Below are 17,189 nucleotides of genomic sequence, written 5' to 3'. Positions count from 1 at the left end.
TTGTGTTGCCTCCATAAATGGAGCCTTTATCAGGCAAACAAGAGGCTCCCAGGGAAAAAGCACAGAAGGTTGATGTAGGTGAGAAGAGGTGCCATGCAAACAGACCTAGAAATAAACAAAAGAGCTTCGAAGAAACAAGAAAGACAACAAAAGCAAAAATAATGCTGAAGGGCTTGTGACCTGCCAACAGACAGACAAGACAGAGAAGGCTAATGAGCAGGGGAGTAATGAACAAGGAAGATGAGGAGTCGGTCGGTGAAGGTTTAGTGAATATCCGTGTTCAGGAGAAAGGGATGCCCTTATTGCTATTAAGATAGGATTCTAAGAGTAAGGTCCAATGGATTTAGAATTCCAGGGAGAGAACTGAGGGAAATGAGGAGAAGGCTTGGGTTCTACTCCTGGCTCTCTGCGACCTCACCCCGTGTCCCTGACAATTTATACCCATTCTTGGAATGTTGCTTTTTCTTCTTTAAAAGAACTAGGCTAGATTTCCAAGAACCTTGATCATCCTAAAATTCAATGAATTAATGAGTCTCTAATGTGAAGCAAGTGTCTGTTCTTCATTGAACAGAAAGAAGCACAATTACTTGGGAAGAGCAAAGGCTGGGTAGTCAAGGCCATCTGGGTTCACATCTTCACTGTGAACCTTGTTTATCACCTTTGTGACCTGGACAATTTGTGTCATCTTGTTGAGCCGCAGTCCCCTCTTCTGCAAAATAAAGAGAATATCATATGCCTCAGAAGGTTGTTTGATTAAATTTGAAGATTAAATCTTCAAAATTTTTAAGTTCCCATTCCTTCTCTTTTAAGGAAGCAGACACCTTATGTTGTAACCCAACCCCTGGTACAAGGGTAGCCCCGCGGAACCTTAATACGGCAGATTATACTCAGAAAAGGCTAACACAGAATGCAAATGTTCCCTGTCACAATTCTCCAGACAAGTATTGAGGCTTTTGTTCTGATTCTGTTAATCTAGATTTACAATACTGTGAAACTAACTTTGCTTTATTTCATATGACACTGACTATGCCCATGTGTGTGAAAGTGTGTATATGTGTGTGTGAGTACATGGGTGCATGCGTGGTGTGAGAGTGTGAGTTGTTTTAGGCAGACCCACAAAGTTATGATGCATTCTTGGCCCCCAAAATTACTACTTGAAATGTTTTTTGTTGAATTTCTCATGTCCTGTGTTGACTCAGTAATGTAGTTTGTAAGCCTTTGACTTTGGTTGAGTTTGGGAGCATTTATGACCCTATCATATATAACATAAACATCAATCTACTTTCTATTTCTTTGCAAATTCAATTATTTCTAATTACATAAAGGCATCATTGATCAAGTAAGCATAAAAACCAATACAGAAGAGTTTAATCTCTTAAATAAGCTTGTAGACTTCAAGGCATAATTGAATGTTATAGTATTTAATACAAGGAGACATCTTTGTTGTTGGTAACTGGCCCAAAGTTAAAGGAAAATGTCTAAACCCCGTCGCGTTATATATTGATTGGTTCAAATTGAAAATATTTGGATTCCATTTTCATTTCCTTTTCTTCTCTCTTTGCCGCTCTCTGCAGGCTTGGAAATGGGTTTTAGGCCCCATGGTCTTGTATGCGTGTGAAAGAATAATTAGGTTCTGGCGATTTCAGCAAGAAGTTATCATTACCAAGGTATGCATGTAGGTTTATGTCTGAATAAAAACCTGAGTGTAGATGAAAATTTTTTATTGGCCCAAGTTTTTAATTTGCCATTTTTATTGCAGAACCGTGTGTAATTTAGAGGCTCATCTTCTGTTCTAATAATTGCTTGTATCCTGTGCATCTTTTAGTGAGACTAATTTTACTGAAGACAGGGATCAGGGCTCCCGACTGGTACACAGAATTCTGATAAAGGTTATACTACAGCCCTGGAATCATCTGTATTTCCCTTTATTTTGGTGTCCTCTAGGGGAAAAGGCAGGAAGGCTGAGTACGCTTTACATGGATCACAGTGTCTTAGAGTATAATCGCTTCCTCCACCACATAAAAACATGGACATTGCAAACACAAAAATAACGTATATATATTTTCAAGTACACACACTCACATTTGGAACTGCTGAGCAGAAGATGGGGGAACAGTTGCCCTTGGGTTTAGATGAAGAAGGGGCACTGGGGGGGAGTTCAAAATGGAGAGGAAGGGGACTTGCCCTAGTGAATGAAGGCAAGAAGGTAGTATTTTCCAATCTTGACATATCTCATCCTTGCTCCCCAATTTTTACCTTGAGCTGGAGGAAGGTCTCAGCAGATAGGTCAAAAATACATGCCCAAGCAGTAAAAGCAAAAGTGTGAAAGTGTTAGTCACTCAGTCATCTCTGACTCTGAGACACCATGGACTATAGCCCGCCAGACTCCTCTGTCCACAGAATTCTCCAGGTAAGAATACTGGAGTGGACTGCCATTTCCTTCTCCATTTCCTTAGCAACCCAGGGATGGAACCTGTGTCTCTTACATTGCAGGCAGGTTCTTTACTATCTGAGCCACCAGGAAAGCCCTGGCAATAATAGTAGTGTAATAATAACTCTGCTTTTGATTAATAAGAGTAGAACTCCCGTGTCATTCTGCAACATATTGTGTTGTTTTACTTTCTTCATAACATGTGTCATCTCCAAATACATTTCTTATATACGTTATTATTTGCAATAAAATAAAATCTTCTCTACCCCAGCTAAGATATATGCTACTTGAGAGTGAGGACTTTTTTTGGCTTCATATTATATACTATATCCCCAGTCCTAGAATAAGTCTGGAATAGAATATACATTCAAAAAGCATTTGTTGACTAAATGAATGAATGAAGAAAAAATGAACACATGCCTGGGAGACTGAAAATTTACCCCAAAATCTCCCCTCGGATGTTTTAACGTCTTAGAAGAAATTCTCTGCTAACCAAACCCATGCAGCTTTGCTAATACAATATTAACAGAATACTCTATCTCTTTAACTGTCTTCATGAAAGCAAATGCACAGAAATTGCTTCATATTTCTGTTTTAAGCTGCTTCTGTGTTGCTGTTTTTAAGTTAAGCACCAAAGAATATCAAGCTGTATCAAAAGCCAGACCGTAAAACTTCTGGAAATCTACTCAAGCTGTTACTAGGGAGACCATTTAACAGCTGAATCAGAACGAGATCAGTAGGGAGAGGAGAAACTAATGATTAAAATGCTGTGAAATTCTCTTCTGAATGGAAAAGTACTGTCACAGGATCCAGACACTAGATTTTGGTCCCATATAACTCCTGTCAAAAAAGAAGACATGGGAGCCTGGAAAAAAGAGATATGTCTAAGGAGGAAAATTAATTCTTTGTCTCTGATAAGTAGCAAGTTATAGAGCACTTTACAAAGCAATAGATTTTGCATCATGCTTTCTTACATCTAAAACACAGAGTCTAAGTAGGAGACTGGACAAGGTTTGAATAACACCAAACCAAACCAACAAAACATTTCAGAGTTTGAAGATTGTTTCATACTTAGAATGAAGAAATACCAGGGTTAGTTCACAAAGGATAAAGAAAAGATACACATCATTGAAAATGGTAACAAACTAGACCTACATCTTAAAACAACATGAAGTTAATTCTGTGGCTATTTCAATAACTTTAAGGCTAATTATGTGCTATGGATGAAATGCTAGCTTATATTCTCTTGAAATTAACCAGCCTGAAATTAACTGTGCTACTGAAAACATGGTCACTGAGACAAAAAATCATGTGCTAGACATTACTTTGCCCCTGATGCAGCCACACAAATTTCTGGCCTAGCCCCTGAAGAAGATTAATGTCTTTCTGGCTGAAGTTGCCAACTCAGACATAAAAGTTGTGGCAATGATCCTTGGAAACTCATAATTAATGGTCTATGTCAATTACACCTCAAAAGAGTTGATATAAAAATTGAAAAAGCTTTGATGGGATGAAGGCCATTGTCTTATTATTTAACCTAAGTGAAAGAACCAATGACTCTCTTGCTGTTATTTAGGTGGTAAGCCATCCATCTGGAGTGCTAGAACTTTGCATGAAAAAGCGTGACTTTAAAATGGCACCAGGGCAGTATGTGTTGATCCAGTGCCCATCCATATCCACGCTGGAGTGGCACCCCTTCACCCTCACCTCCGCTCCCCAGGAGGACTTCTTCAGTGTGCACATCCGGGCAGCTGGAGACTGGACAGAAGCTCTATGTAAGGCCTTTGGAGTAGAAGGACAGCCCCTGAAGGAGCCCTGGAGCCTGCCAAGGTGGGAGCCCATTTCTTTTTTATGTATGTTACCATATTATAAAAAGCAAGGTCCTTTAGTGCATCAACATGCTGAGAGCTTCTGCAGTATCTTAATTCTAGATGGTAAATTTGAAACCATTTTTAAAATTTGAGTACGAACAAGTACATTTCTTTAAAAATCAAATGATCAATAAAGGCAGGTCATGATCCAGGAACAGGAAACGTTTTGCTTTCCCGGGTCTAAAACATCACTTTGGCGAATTACAAGCCACTTGTGATGCCTAACGCAGCACTGTGCACTTTTTGCTGTCATAGTTTGTTGTTGGACAAGTCAGTCCAAAACAACACCCGATTTAGAAAAGCCTCAGCATGCAACAGAGTTTAGTATAGTCACCACGCCTTGGTTCCTTTTAGTAATCAATGGCTTAAAATTGATTCCCATTCTTGCTACAGGATTACCCAATAAGAACTCAAAGCCTATGTTTAGGGCTCCAGAAAAACAGGGACACAGACAAAAAATGTTGGGATATACATTGTGAAGAGATTTGAGAAAACCATAATTTTTCACTGCTTTGGGCACAGAAAGAATGTAATACAACCCCAGGAATCTCTGAGACAAGCAGTGACTAAGGAGTCCAAGAGGAGAAGCACAGCCCCGTGAAGAGGAAGAAAACTCTTCCTCTAAACTCAGGACAAAGAGAGAACAAGACCTCTTTTTTAAAATTTTCACATTAACAGATATACACTACTATATATAAAAAAGATTACAAGGGTCTGCTGTGTAGCACAGGGAACTCTAATCAGTACCTTGCAATAACCTGTAATGGAAAAGAATCTGGAAAACAATAGATATATGGCTCAGATGGTGAAGAATCTGCCCGCTTGAGGGAGACCAGGGTTCAATCCTTAGGTCGGCAAGATCCCCTGGAGGAGGAAATGGCAACCCACTCCAGTATTCTTGCCTGGAGAATGCCATGGACAGAGGAGCCTGGTGGGCTGCAGTCCATGAGGTCGCAGAGCTGGACGTGACTGAGTCACTAACACTAACATATGTATGGGTCACAGAATTGCTTTGCTGTACACCTGAAACAATATAAATCACCTATACTTCAATAAAAATAAATAAATGAATAAAAGACTTTGCCTTCTGAGGTAAAATGGAGGAATTTCTCGACATTGGTACTAGAGTTCTCAGCAACTTATATCTACAACCCAAAGCCAAGGGCCTCGGCATTTGACAACCTGGGTTCAAAGCCTAATTTTGCATGTGATCTTGGAGGATGTATGTAACACCTGCCTCAGTTTCCTCCTCTGTAAGATGAAAATGATAATAATAGAACATAGGTTCTGTTGAGGATTAAATATGATAGTCAGTATGATGCTCTTTGCATAATGCATAGTAAAAAAAAAAAAAAAAAAAAACAGTTAGCTACCCTTGCTATTAGCAAAATAAGAAAGGTCATCTACCACAGAGATGACAATGAATGTGCTGATGAGAAAGGGAGGGCAATGTAGATAAAAAAGGTCTTGGGTTCAGAGACAAGACCGAAGGTTGATGGGCGATGCTGATGAGAAGCAATAGGGACAGTGTGATGTGACTGCTGGAGAGGGAACTTGTTTCTAAGATGTTATCAGAAACTGGATCTACATCAGACAGGAAGTACCTGAGTGAACTTGATAAACAAGAATTTGTGCAAAGGCAGCCAGTTCAACGTTGAGAGAAACGGAGGTGTTTTGGTCCACAAAAAGAACCATCAGAGTGTCATGATGGCTAGATTCGGCTAGTTAAAGGCTAGAGAGGCAGGGAAGGGAAAAGACCTGGTTTGTGTTTCTCAGGAAGGTAAAAGCCCGTGAGTTGTCAGAAGGCAGATCCCAGTGAGACAGGAGGAAAAACTAGACCAGCCCCTTGATGGAACATGGGGCTCTGCAATTTCACGTGGGAAAGTAATCAGCAATCAGGGATGTGAAAGGAAGGATCACTGTATCAGCAGGGAGATGGGATCTAATATTTCCTCCCGCTGCTCCAGCTTAGATTCTCAGTTTTATGTAGAAATGTATTTATTGTGCATTTCTACGAATTATGACACAATTCTTCTTTGGGTTTAATTGTTATCTTTTACCATCAGTGTCAAATAAATCCCAAATACAATGAAGTATAAAAATAACCATAAGACGTTTTAGTTGTGGACAGTTTCTGTTTTTCTCTCTCTCTCAATTCCCTTTATCTAATTATTTATAAAAGAATCTACCATGGGCTGAGATACAAACCCTTTCTGATTAAGGCCTTTTTATTTTTATTCTTCTATTTCCATACATCAATATGTAATAAAAGCCTTATTAATTAATATTAATTTGAGGAGAGTTAATTTGAATTATGAGGAGGTTTGGTATATGGAATATTTTAAAATAAACCCAATTGAACTTTCATGAACACATAGTAAGCCCAAATGGGCCAACCCCGGGTGCCTTCAATAGACACTCCTTAGGGAATGGTTATGAATAACTTAGAAGCTTTTTAATTAGCATAGCTTTGTTCATATGTAAATGTGTGCTTTTGGAATAGTTGAGGTTATTTAATACATTCTGTTGATTGAAGTATTTTAAACATTCACAATCTACTCAACAAATTGTTACTGAACAATCCACGCCTTGTAAGGTGCTGGTTTACAGTGGTGGGCTAAGACAGATACAACCCCTCCCTCCTCAGAACTTACAGTCTAGTGACCAAACAGGTGCAAATCAAGTCGTGCACACACACCAAACCCACCTGCCAGTGCAGGAGACACAGGAGACTCGGGTTCAATCCCTGAGTCAGGAAGACCCCCTGGAGAAGGAAATGGCAACCCACTTCACTATTCTTACCTAGGAAATCCTATGGACAGAGGAGCCTGGAGGGCTACAGTCCATGGGGTCACAGAGTCAGACACACACGTAGGGAACAAAGACCCCACATGCCGCAAACACACACACACACACACACCACCCAAAACAGCTTTAAAATTACACGAATGATGAGGACTGCAGAGGAGAGATCAGTTCAGTTCAGTCACTCAGTTATGTCCGACTATTCGCAATGCAATGGACTGCAGCACACCAGGTTTCCCTGTCTATCAACAACCCCCTGAATTTGCTCAAACTCACGTCCATCGAGTCTGTGACGCATCCACCATCTCACACTCTGTCATGCGCTTCTCCTCCTGCCTTCAATCTTTCCCAGCATCAGCGTGTTTTCTAATGCATCAATTCACATCAGGTGAGCAAAGTATTGAAGCTTCAGCTTTAAAATCAGTCCTTCCAATGAATATTCAGGACTGATTTCCTTTAGGATGGACTGATTTGACCTCCTTGCAGTCCAAGGGATTCTCAAGAATCTTCTCCAACACCACAGTTCAAATGCACCAATTCTTCAGCCTTCAGCTTTCCTTATGGTCCAACTGTCACATCCATACATGACTACAGAAAAACCATATTGTTGATTAGACGGACCTTTGTTGGCAAAGTAATGTCTCTGCTTTTAATATGCTGTCTAGGTTGGTCATAGCTTTTCTTGTAAGGAGCAAGCGTCTTTTAATTTCATGGTTGCAGTCACCATCTGCAGTGATTTTGGAGCCCAAGAAAATAAAATCTGTCACTGTTTCCATTGTTTCCACATCTATTTGCCATGAAGTGATGGGACCAGATGCCATGATCTTCATTTTTTGAATATTCAGTTTTAAGCCAGCTTTTTCACTCTCCTCTTTCACTTTCATCAAGAGGCTCTTTAGTTCCTCTTTGCTTTCTGCCATAAGGGTGGTGTCATCTGCATATCTGAGTTAATGATATTTCTCCTGGCAATCTTGATTCCAACTTGTGCTTCATCCAGCCCAACATTTCTCATGATGTACTCTGCATATAAGTTAAATCAGCAGAGTGACAATATATAGCCTTGACATACTCCTGTCCTGATTTTCAAATCTGGATTTTCAACCAGTCTGTTGTTCCATGTCCAGTTCTAACTGTTGCTTCTTGACCTGAATACAGATTTTTCAGGTCTGGTATTCCCATTTCTTAAAGAATTTTCCACAGTTTGTGGTGATCCACAGAGTCAAAGGCTTTAGCGTAGTCAATAAAGCAGAAGTAGATGCTTTTCTGGAACTCTCTTGCTTTTTCGATGATCCAATAGATGCTGGCAATTTGACCTCTGGTTCCTCTGTCTTTTTTAAATCCAGCTTGAACATCTGGAAGTTCTTGGTTCACAAACTGTTGAAGCCTAGTCTGGAGAATTTTGAGCATTACTTTGCTCGCGTGTGAGATGAGTGCAACTGTGCGGTAGTTTGAACATTTTTTGGCGTTGCCTTTCTTTGGGATTGGAATTAAAACTGACCTTTTCCCAGTCTTGTGACCACTGCTGAGTTTTCCAAATTTGCTTGCATATTGAGTGCAGTGCTTTCACAGCATCATCTTTTAGGATTTGAAATAACTCAGTTGGAATTCCATCACCTCCACTAGCTTTGCTCATAGTGATGCTTCCTAAGGCCCACTTGACTTTGAATTCCAGGATGTCTGGCTCACTAGGTGAGTGATCACACCATTGCAGTTATCTGGGTCACTAAGATCTTTTTTGTATAGTTCTTCCATGTATTTTTGCCACCTCTCCTTAATCTCTGCTGCTTCTGTTAGGTCTGTACCATTTCTGTCCTTTGTCGAGCCCATCTTTGCATGAAATGTTCCCTTGGTATCTCTAATTTTCTTGAAGAGATCTCTAGTCTTTCCCATACTATTGCTTTCCTCTATTTCTTTGCATTGATCACTGAGGAAGTCTGTTTTATCTCTCCTTGCTATTCTTCACAACTCTGCATTTAGATAGATATATCTTTCCTTTTCTCCTTTGCCTTTAGCTTCTCTTCTTTTCTCAGCTATTTGTAAGGCCTCCTCAGACATCCATTTTGCCTTTTTGCATTTCTTTTCCTTGGGTTTGGTCTTGATCCCTGTCTCCTGTACCATGTCATGAACCTCCATCCAGTTCTTCAGGTACTCTGTCCATCGGATCTAATCCCTTGAATCTATCTGTCATTTCCACTGTAAAATTGTAAGGGATTTGATTTAGGTCATACCTGAATGGTCTAGTGGTTTTCTCTGCTTTCTTCAATTTAAGTCTGAATTTGGCAATAAGGAGTTCATGATCTGAGCCACAGTCAGCTCCTGGTCTTGTTTTTTCTGACTATATAGAGCTTCTCCATCTTTGGCTGCAAAGGATATAATCAATCTGATTTCAGTATTGACCATCTGGTGATGTCCATGTGTAGAGTCATCTCTTGTATTGTTGGAAGAGGGTGTTTGCTATGACCAGTGCGTTCTCTTGGCAAAATTCTGATAACCTTTGCCCTGCTTCATTCTGTACTCCAAGGCCAAACTTTCCTGTTACTCCAGGTGTTTTTTGACTTCCTACTTTTGCATTCCGGTCCCCTATGAGGAAAAGGACATCTTTTTTGGGTGTTAGTTCTAGAAAGTCTTGAAGGTGATCATAGAACCAGGGGATAGATACATGGTGTTATAAACCATCTAATACGGTATTTAACCTAGTCTCAGGGATCCATGAAGACTTCCCCAGGGAAATGATTACTGAGATATTATGGGAGGATAACCATGAACTCCATAAGAAGATAGAGGAGAACTCGGGGCAGAGTTTTCCAAGTGATTAGTTGGATTATCATGGGCAGAGGCTCCATGGCCAAAGAGGGTCCTGTGTTCCCTAAGAAACAAAAGAAAAACCAGTGTGAGAACTGGTCATGAGAGATGAAGTAGAATCCAGGGGGGTCAGTCCATTTAGGACCCTATTAAAGACAATTACAGGCTCCCCGATTGCTCAGATGGTAAAGAATCTGTCTGCAGTGCAAGAAATGTGGATTTGATCCCTGGATCAGGAAGATCCTCAGGAGAAGGGAACGGCTAACCCATTCCAGTATTCTTGCCTGGAGACTCTCATGGACAGAAGAGCCTGGTGGGCTACAGTCCATGGGGTTGCAAAGAGTTGGACACAACTGAGCGACCAAGCTCACAAAAAGACAATTATATTTATTCAATGAATATGCATTATTCTTACAAAGAAAAAATTTGCCTACACAAAGACCACCTGCCCCTGGCCTGATTATCACAGATTTTTAAGTTCACATAATCTAAAATAATGAGTTTTAGAAATTCAACATAACTGATAAATTATTCCAAAATTATATTTATTCCAAATGAATAGCTTCCATTAGACTAAAATTATATAAACATACTAAGAAGTGGGATGGAATAAATAAAAACAGGGGGGAGTTACATTAGCAAAAGGAGAGATAAGCCTTCTAAACCACCTTGATACTTCTGCTTTTTCCCCTTATGGCAGCTGGGGAGAGAAAAGAATAAAGAAAAGGCATCTTTTATCAGTCTTCGTGATGCAAAATAAGCTTCTAAGAACTGTAAAAGGAGCTGTGCTGTGAGGCTGGCCACCATATCTCTACACTCTGTGTGTTCAAACAAGGCATTCTCGAGCACAGAGCTAACCTCCCCGCACACTTATGCCAACACATCCTATCCAAAGCACTGGTTTAGGATGGCTTTGTTTTTAAGAGTAGAGTATTCTGAAAGTCAAACCGCGCACTTTGTGATTGCAGGCTGGCTGTGGATGGGCCGTTTGGAGCTGCACTGACTGATGTATTTCACTATCGAGTGAGCATGTGCATTGCTGCGGGAATAGGGGTCACTCCCTTTGCAGCTCTTCTGAAATCTATCTGGTACCAGTGTTGTGAGGCACAAACGCAGTGCAAGCTGAACAAGGTATGGAAAAAAATCATCAGCTCACCCTTCCATGAATTCAAAAGTTCAACATCCTTCTATCTATCATCTGCTGATTCCTGGGGAGGGTTTTAATTAACTATGAGGGATAAACTCAAGGATCCTTAACTATACTTATGTTCTTAAAAATCTCCATTCAGTATTACATTTATGAGAAGGGTTATGTCTAATCTTGTTAAAGATGACAAGACATAAATTTTATTGCTTCATTGCCGTTACAGGACATGTAATTGCTCATGTCAGTAAAATATGGACAGGCTGCAAACGGCTATGTGACTGGGCTGCAGTGAGTAATATTAACAGGCAGGCTTTGACTCTTGGGCTTGTTACTGTGGTTTAAGGGTATGATTCAATATCTTCATCTCGTAGACTCAGAGTCTTAATTGAGAAGCAAAAATGGCACAGTGGGGATTCATTTGTCTGCTTGCTGGTTGTTGTCATCCAAATCCAAGTCTCTCTTTTGTCATTTCTTGAATGTTCTCAGACTAACTTCCTCCATAGTTCCCTTCCTCCCTTTTTCCATTTCTTACCTGAACCCTTTTAGGGTTAGCAACAGACACTGGAGCAGCCAGAGAAAGGGATGTCAAGTTGAATGGTGTCAACTCCGGAGGACCCAGGACGCCTGATGAACCTGGTTCTGGTCCTTACCCTGCCACTTCTCTGGTTGACACTTTGGCTGTAGTTTCCTCATCTATCCAAGGAAGAGGCTTGATTAGGTCAGCGTGTCTCCATGTCTTCATATAATGGGGTCCACTGAAGAGAATTCTGTAGCCAAAGGATTCCAGAAATGCTATGATAAATCCCTCTTTAGACGAGTCACATCTTCTATTCGCCTATTAAATAAGTTCTGTAAAAAAGAACATCATTCAGTTTTGTTTCACCCACCCTTCTCAAGCATATTTACCCATGGAAATTTTCTTCACTTCCCATCTTTAAGAAATGGCACTCTCAATATGGAGAACAGCATGGAGATTCCTTTAAAAACTGGAAATAGAACTGCCATGCTGCTGCTGCTGCTAAGTCACTTCAGTCGTGTCCAACTCTGTGCAACCCCATAGACGGCAGCCCACTAGGCTCCTCTGTTCATGGGATTCTCCAGGCAAGAACACTGGAGTGGCTTGCCATTTCCTTCTCCAATGCATGAAAGTGAAAAGTGAAAGTAAAGTCACTCACTCATGCCCGACTCTTAGCGACCCCATGGACTACAGCCTACCAGGCTCCTCCATCCATGGGATTTTCCAGGCAAGAGTACTGGAGTGGGTTGCAATTGCCTTCTCCGATACGACCCAGCAATCCCACTGCTGGGGATACACACTGAGTAAACCAGAATTGAAAGAGACACATGGTACCCCAATGTTCATCGCAGCACTGTTTATAATAGCCAGGACATGGAAGCAACCTAGATGTCCATCAGCAGATAGATGGATAAGAAAGCTGTGGTACATATACACAATGGAATATTACTCAGCTATTAAAAAGAATGCAATTGAATCAGTTCTAATGAGGTGGATGAAACTGGAGCCTATTATACAGAATGAAGTAAGTCAGAAAGAAAAACACCAATACAGTATATTAACACATATATATGGAACTTAGAAAGATGGTAACAATGACCCTATATGTGAGACAGCAAAAGAGACACAGATGTAAAGAACAAACTTTAGGACTCTGTGGGAGAAGGTGAGTATAGGATGATTTGAGAGAATAGCATTGAAACATGTATATTATCATATGTGAAATAGATCACCAGTCCAGGTTTGATACATGAGACAGGGTGTTCAGGGCTGGTGCACTGGGATGACCCTGAGAGATGGGATGGGGAGGGAGGTAGGAGCGAGGGTCAGGACAGGGAACATATGTACACCCATGGCTGATTCATGTGAATATATGGCAAAACCACCACAATATTGTAAAGTAATTAGCCTCCAATTAAAATTTAAAAAAGAAAGAAATGGCACTCTGAAGCACTGGGGAAAAGCCAGACTGGAAGATATCTGGAGGTGGCAAATTCTCAACTAAGAAGTTAAAGTAAAATAAGCTCCCATCTCATGAGTTTCCAAGTGACAGGAGCTTGACAAATGCTTTCTCGTTCTATTTTTATAATCGTCCCAGCAACCTTAGAAAGTAGGTAGCATAATCTCTGTTTTCCAAAGGACTCCAAAGCTTTGAAGAGACTACACTCACTTTCCTGAAAACACACTGCTAATGAAAGATAATACCAGCATTCAAACTCAGGTCCATCTGGCTCTCTGGTTTGACATACGCAGTACATGGTAAACATGACTGCCACCTGCCGTATTGTAGGAAGACCGTGGAATTCCTGGCCAGAGAATCTACCTCAGCTTGATTCCACCCTCACCAGAAGCATCAGTGCATCAGTTCACCTCTCTGAGCTGTTTCCTGATCCACACAACAGAGAAATAAGATTATATATTCAACCAGATAGTTTTAATAACAAATAAGACAAATAAATGATGTAGAAATATTTCATTGTAAATGTGTATGAAAAGAAAGTGATGGTCACTCAGTCATGTCCAGCTGTTTGCGACCCCATGGACTGTAGCCCACCAGGCTCCTCTGTCCATGGAATTCTACAGGCAAGAATACTGGCGTGCAGTTCCTGTACTGTAGCAGTTCCCTTCTCCAGGGGATCTTCCCAACCCAGGGATTGAATCCAGGTCTCCTGCATTGCAGGTGGATTCTTTTCTGTTTGAGACAACAGGGAAGCCCAAGAATACTGGAGTGGGGTAGCCTACTCCTTCTCCAGGGGATCTTCCTGACCCAAGAATCAAACTGGGATCTCCTGCATTGTAGGCAGATTCTTTACCAGCTGAGCTACCAGGGAAGCCTGCAAATAGCTATAAAATTATATTAAATGTGTACTATATCTGCCAGACATATAAAAAGATTACTAGTTCATGTCAGTCATTCAGTTGTGTCTGACTCATTGTGACCCCATGGACTGCAGCATGCCAGGCTTCCATGTCCTTCACTGTCTCCCAGAGTTTGCTCAAACTCATGTCCATTGAATCAGTGATGCCACATAACCATCTTATCCTTCATCATCCCCTTCTCCTCCTGCCTTCAATCTTTCCCAGCATTAAGGTCTTTTCCAGTGAGTCAACTCTTCTCATCAGGTGGCCAAAGTATTGGAACTTCAGCTTCAGCATCAGTCCTTCCAATGAATATTCAGAGCTGGTTTCCTTTAGGATTGACTGGTTGGATCTCCTTGCAGTCCAACGGACTGTCAAGAGTCTTCTCCAAAACCACAGTTCAAAAGCATCAATTCTTTAGTACTCAGCCTTCTTTATGGTCCAACTTTCACAGCCATACGTGAAAGTGAAAGTCTCTCAGTCATGTCTGACATTTTGTGATCCCTATAGTCCATGGAATTCTCCAGGCCAGAATACTGGAGTGGGAAGCCTTTACCTTCTCCAGGGATCTTCCAACCCAGGGATCAAACCCAGGTCTCCCACAATGCAGGTGGATTCTTTACCAGCTGAGCAATAAGGGAAGCCCCATACATAACTACTGGGAAAAAAACATAGCTTTGACTATACAGAACTTTGTTGACAAAGTAATGTCTCTGCTTTTTAATATGCTGTCTAGGTTTGTCATTACTAGATTACTAGTACTACTACTAATACTAATAGCCTAGGTTCAACAATCTCTTACTTCTAGAAGGCAGGGAGTAACAGGGACTTACACTTTCATTCCATTTACAGATGAGAAAATTATAATACCTCTTTCAGATGAGTACTGTCCTCAGATTACCAATGAGAAAGCAGAAGCACAGAAAGCTAGTCAATAACAGAATAAAAGCTTGAATCCTGGTTCTTCTTAGGTCAGTTCAGTTCAGTTCAGTCACTCACTTGTGTCCGACTCTTTGCGACCCCATGAATCGCAGCACGTCAGGCCTCCCTGTCCATCACCAACTTCTGGAATTCACTCAAACTCACGTACATCAGGTCGGTGATGCCATCCAGCCATCTCATCCTCTTTCGTCCCCTTTTCCTCCTGCCCCCAATCCCTCCCAGCATCAGAGTCTTCTCCAATGAGTCAACTCTTCGCATGAGGTGGCCAAAGTACTGGAGTTTCAGCTTTAGCATCATTCCTTCCAAAGAAATCCCAGAGCTGATCTCCTGGTTAGATCTCCTTGCGGTCCAAGGGACTCTCAAGAGTCTTCTCCAACACCACAGTTCAAAAGCATCAATTCTTCGGCACTCAGCTTTCTTCACAATCCAACTCTCACATCCATATATGACCACTGGAAAAACCATAGCCTTGACTAGACGGACCTTTGTTGGCAAAGTAATGTTTCTGCTTTTCAATATGCTATCTAGGTTGGTCATAACTTTTCTTCTTAAGCTATTAAATCCCATCTTCTTCTCTTTATACCACAGTTAAGTTTAACTAAGTGTCTTGCTCTGTTTGACCTTCTATAACAAAATGCCATAGGTGGCGTGGCTTTAAGCAACAGAAATGTATTTCTCACAGTTCTGGAGGCTGGGAAGTCCAAAGTTAACACATTGACAGACTTGGTGCCTGATGAGAGCCCAGTTCCTGGTTTATGAAAGGTTATCTTCTAGCTCTAACTTCCCACTGCAGAAGTGGGCAAGGGAGTTTCTTGGACACTGATAGGCACTAATGTCATTCAAGAGGGCTCCACCCTCCTGACCTAATCACCTCCCAAAGTCCTCACCTCCAAATGGGAGCGGGGAGTGGGGGCGGGGGGTAGGTTTCAACATTTGAATTTGGGGGAGGGGGCACAAACACTCAGCCTAGGGCATAAAGCAAGCAAAACAGATACTGTTTACACATGTGAACCCCACTGCAAAGCTTTGTTATTGTTTATGCTGATTTCCATCTCTGTAAACTCTTTGCTCTTACTGTCTACCAAGTCAAACTGATTTATTCAGAAGGCTCATTGCTTCATTGTTCTCATAACACTAAAGGTCATATTATGCTTCACATGCAGAACGTGATGGGATTGTATGTCTCACTTGCATTCACTTATTCACTCAATGAGTATTTATTCAGCCTCTACTATGTGCCATAGGCAAAGCTATGGTTTTCCAATAGTTATGTATAATGTGAGAGTCAGACCATAAAGAAGGCTGGGTGCCAAAGAATTGATGCTTTTGAACTGTGGCGTTGGATAAGACTTTTGAGAGCTCCTTAGACTGCAAAGATATCAAACCAGTCAATCCTAAAGGGAATCAACTCTGAATATTCATTGGAAGGACTGATGCTGAAGCTGAAGCTCCAATACTTTGGCCACCTGATGCAGAGCTGACTCATTAGAAAAGACCCTGATGCTGGAAAAGATTGAGGGCAGGAGGAGAAGGGGACCACAGAGGATGAGATGGCTGGATGGCATCACCAGATCAATGAACATGAGTTTGAGCAAGCTCTGGGAGATGGTGAAAGACAGTGAGGCCTGTTGTGCTGCAGTCCATGGAGTCACAAGGAGTCAGATGTGACTGAGCGACTGAACAACAGCAACTTCATGCCAGGCCCTCTCATGCTGACATGAAAAGCCTACCCCGTCCTCGTATCAGACTCGCAACGCCAGACCCTTCTCTCAACATCCATTACCCACCCCTCTGCTCCCCTTTTATATGATTTATCTTTCCTTTTTGTATTAAGGTTCACAAATTACCTTATTTCCCTTAACAGATTCTGAAGTCCTTGAGTGTGTCTCCTCTGGATATCTTCATAATTAGATATGTGTGTATATATGTACATATATACACATATATATATTTATACATGCATACACACTATAAATTTTAAATAAACCAATGAGTAAATAAGTGTCTACATGCCCCCCAAAATTAAAAAATGCCTTCTTCACAATTTTCTGTAAAATTCTAGGTTACTGAGAATAATTTTTTTATTTAAACAAAATGTTTAGTAACTTTATAATTAAAATAATGCATTCTGATTATTTTATCATAAATAGAAAAAATTCTAAGAATCCACAGAATCTTAAAGTCCTTATAGGATCCCACAAAATCTTAATACTGTCTCCTCACTCACCATTCCATTATTACTCATGGGCTCCGTTTATGGGTTTTGTTTACGGATTTTCTTAAGGCTGTTTCAGTGGGAAGGCAAAGGAGTGATCA

The 17,189-nt window shown here is 40.9% G+C and overlaps 1 protein-coding gene across 1 annotated transcript in view; it reads left to right on the top strand.

Annotated features, from left to right (window-relative positions):
• NOX3 (NADPH oxidase 3) overlaps positions 1–17,189 on the top strand; it is a 65,992-nt gene that overhangs the window by 23,127 nt on the left and 25,676 nt on the right. Inside the window, exons 8-10 of the mRNA XM_061428399.1 lie at positions 1,575–1,667; positions 4,008–4,261; positions 10,878–11,040. Coding sequence (XP_061284383.1) covers positions 1,575–1,667; positions 4,008–4,261; positions 10,878–11,040 — 510 coding nt within the window. The remainder of the gene's footprint in view (positions 1–1,574; positions 1,668–4,007; positions 4,262–10,877; positions 11,041–17,189) is intronic.

The sequence above is a fragment of the Bos javanicus genome, chromosome 9 (assembly GCF_032452875.1).
Source record: "Bos javanicus breed banteng chromosome 9, ARS-OSU_banteng_1.0, whole genome shotgun sequence".
In the NCBI taxonomy this organism is placed as follows: domain Eukaryota; kingdom Metazoa; phylum Chordata; class Mammalia; order Artiodactyla; family Bovidae; genus Bos; species Bos javanicus.
This window is presented reverse-complemented; position numbering and strand designations above follow the sequence as displayed.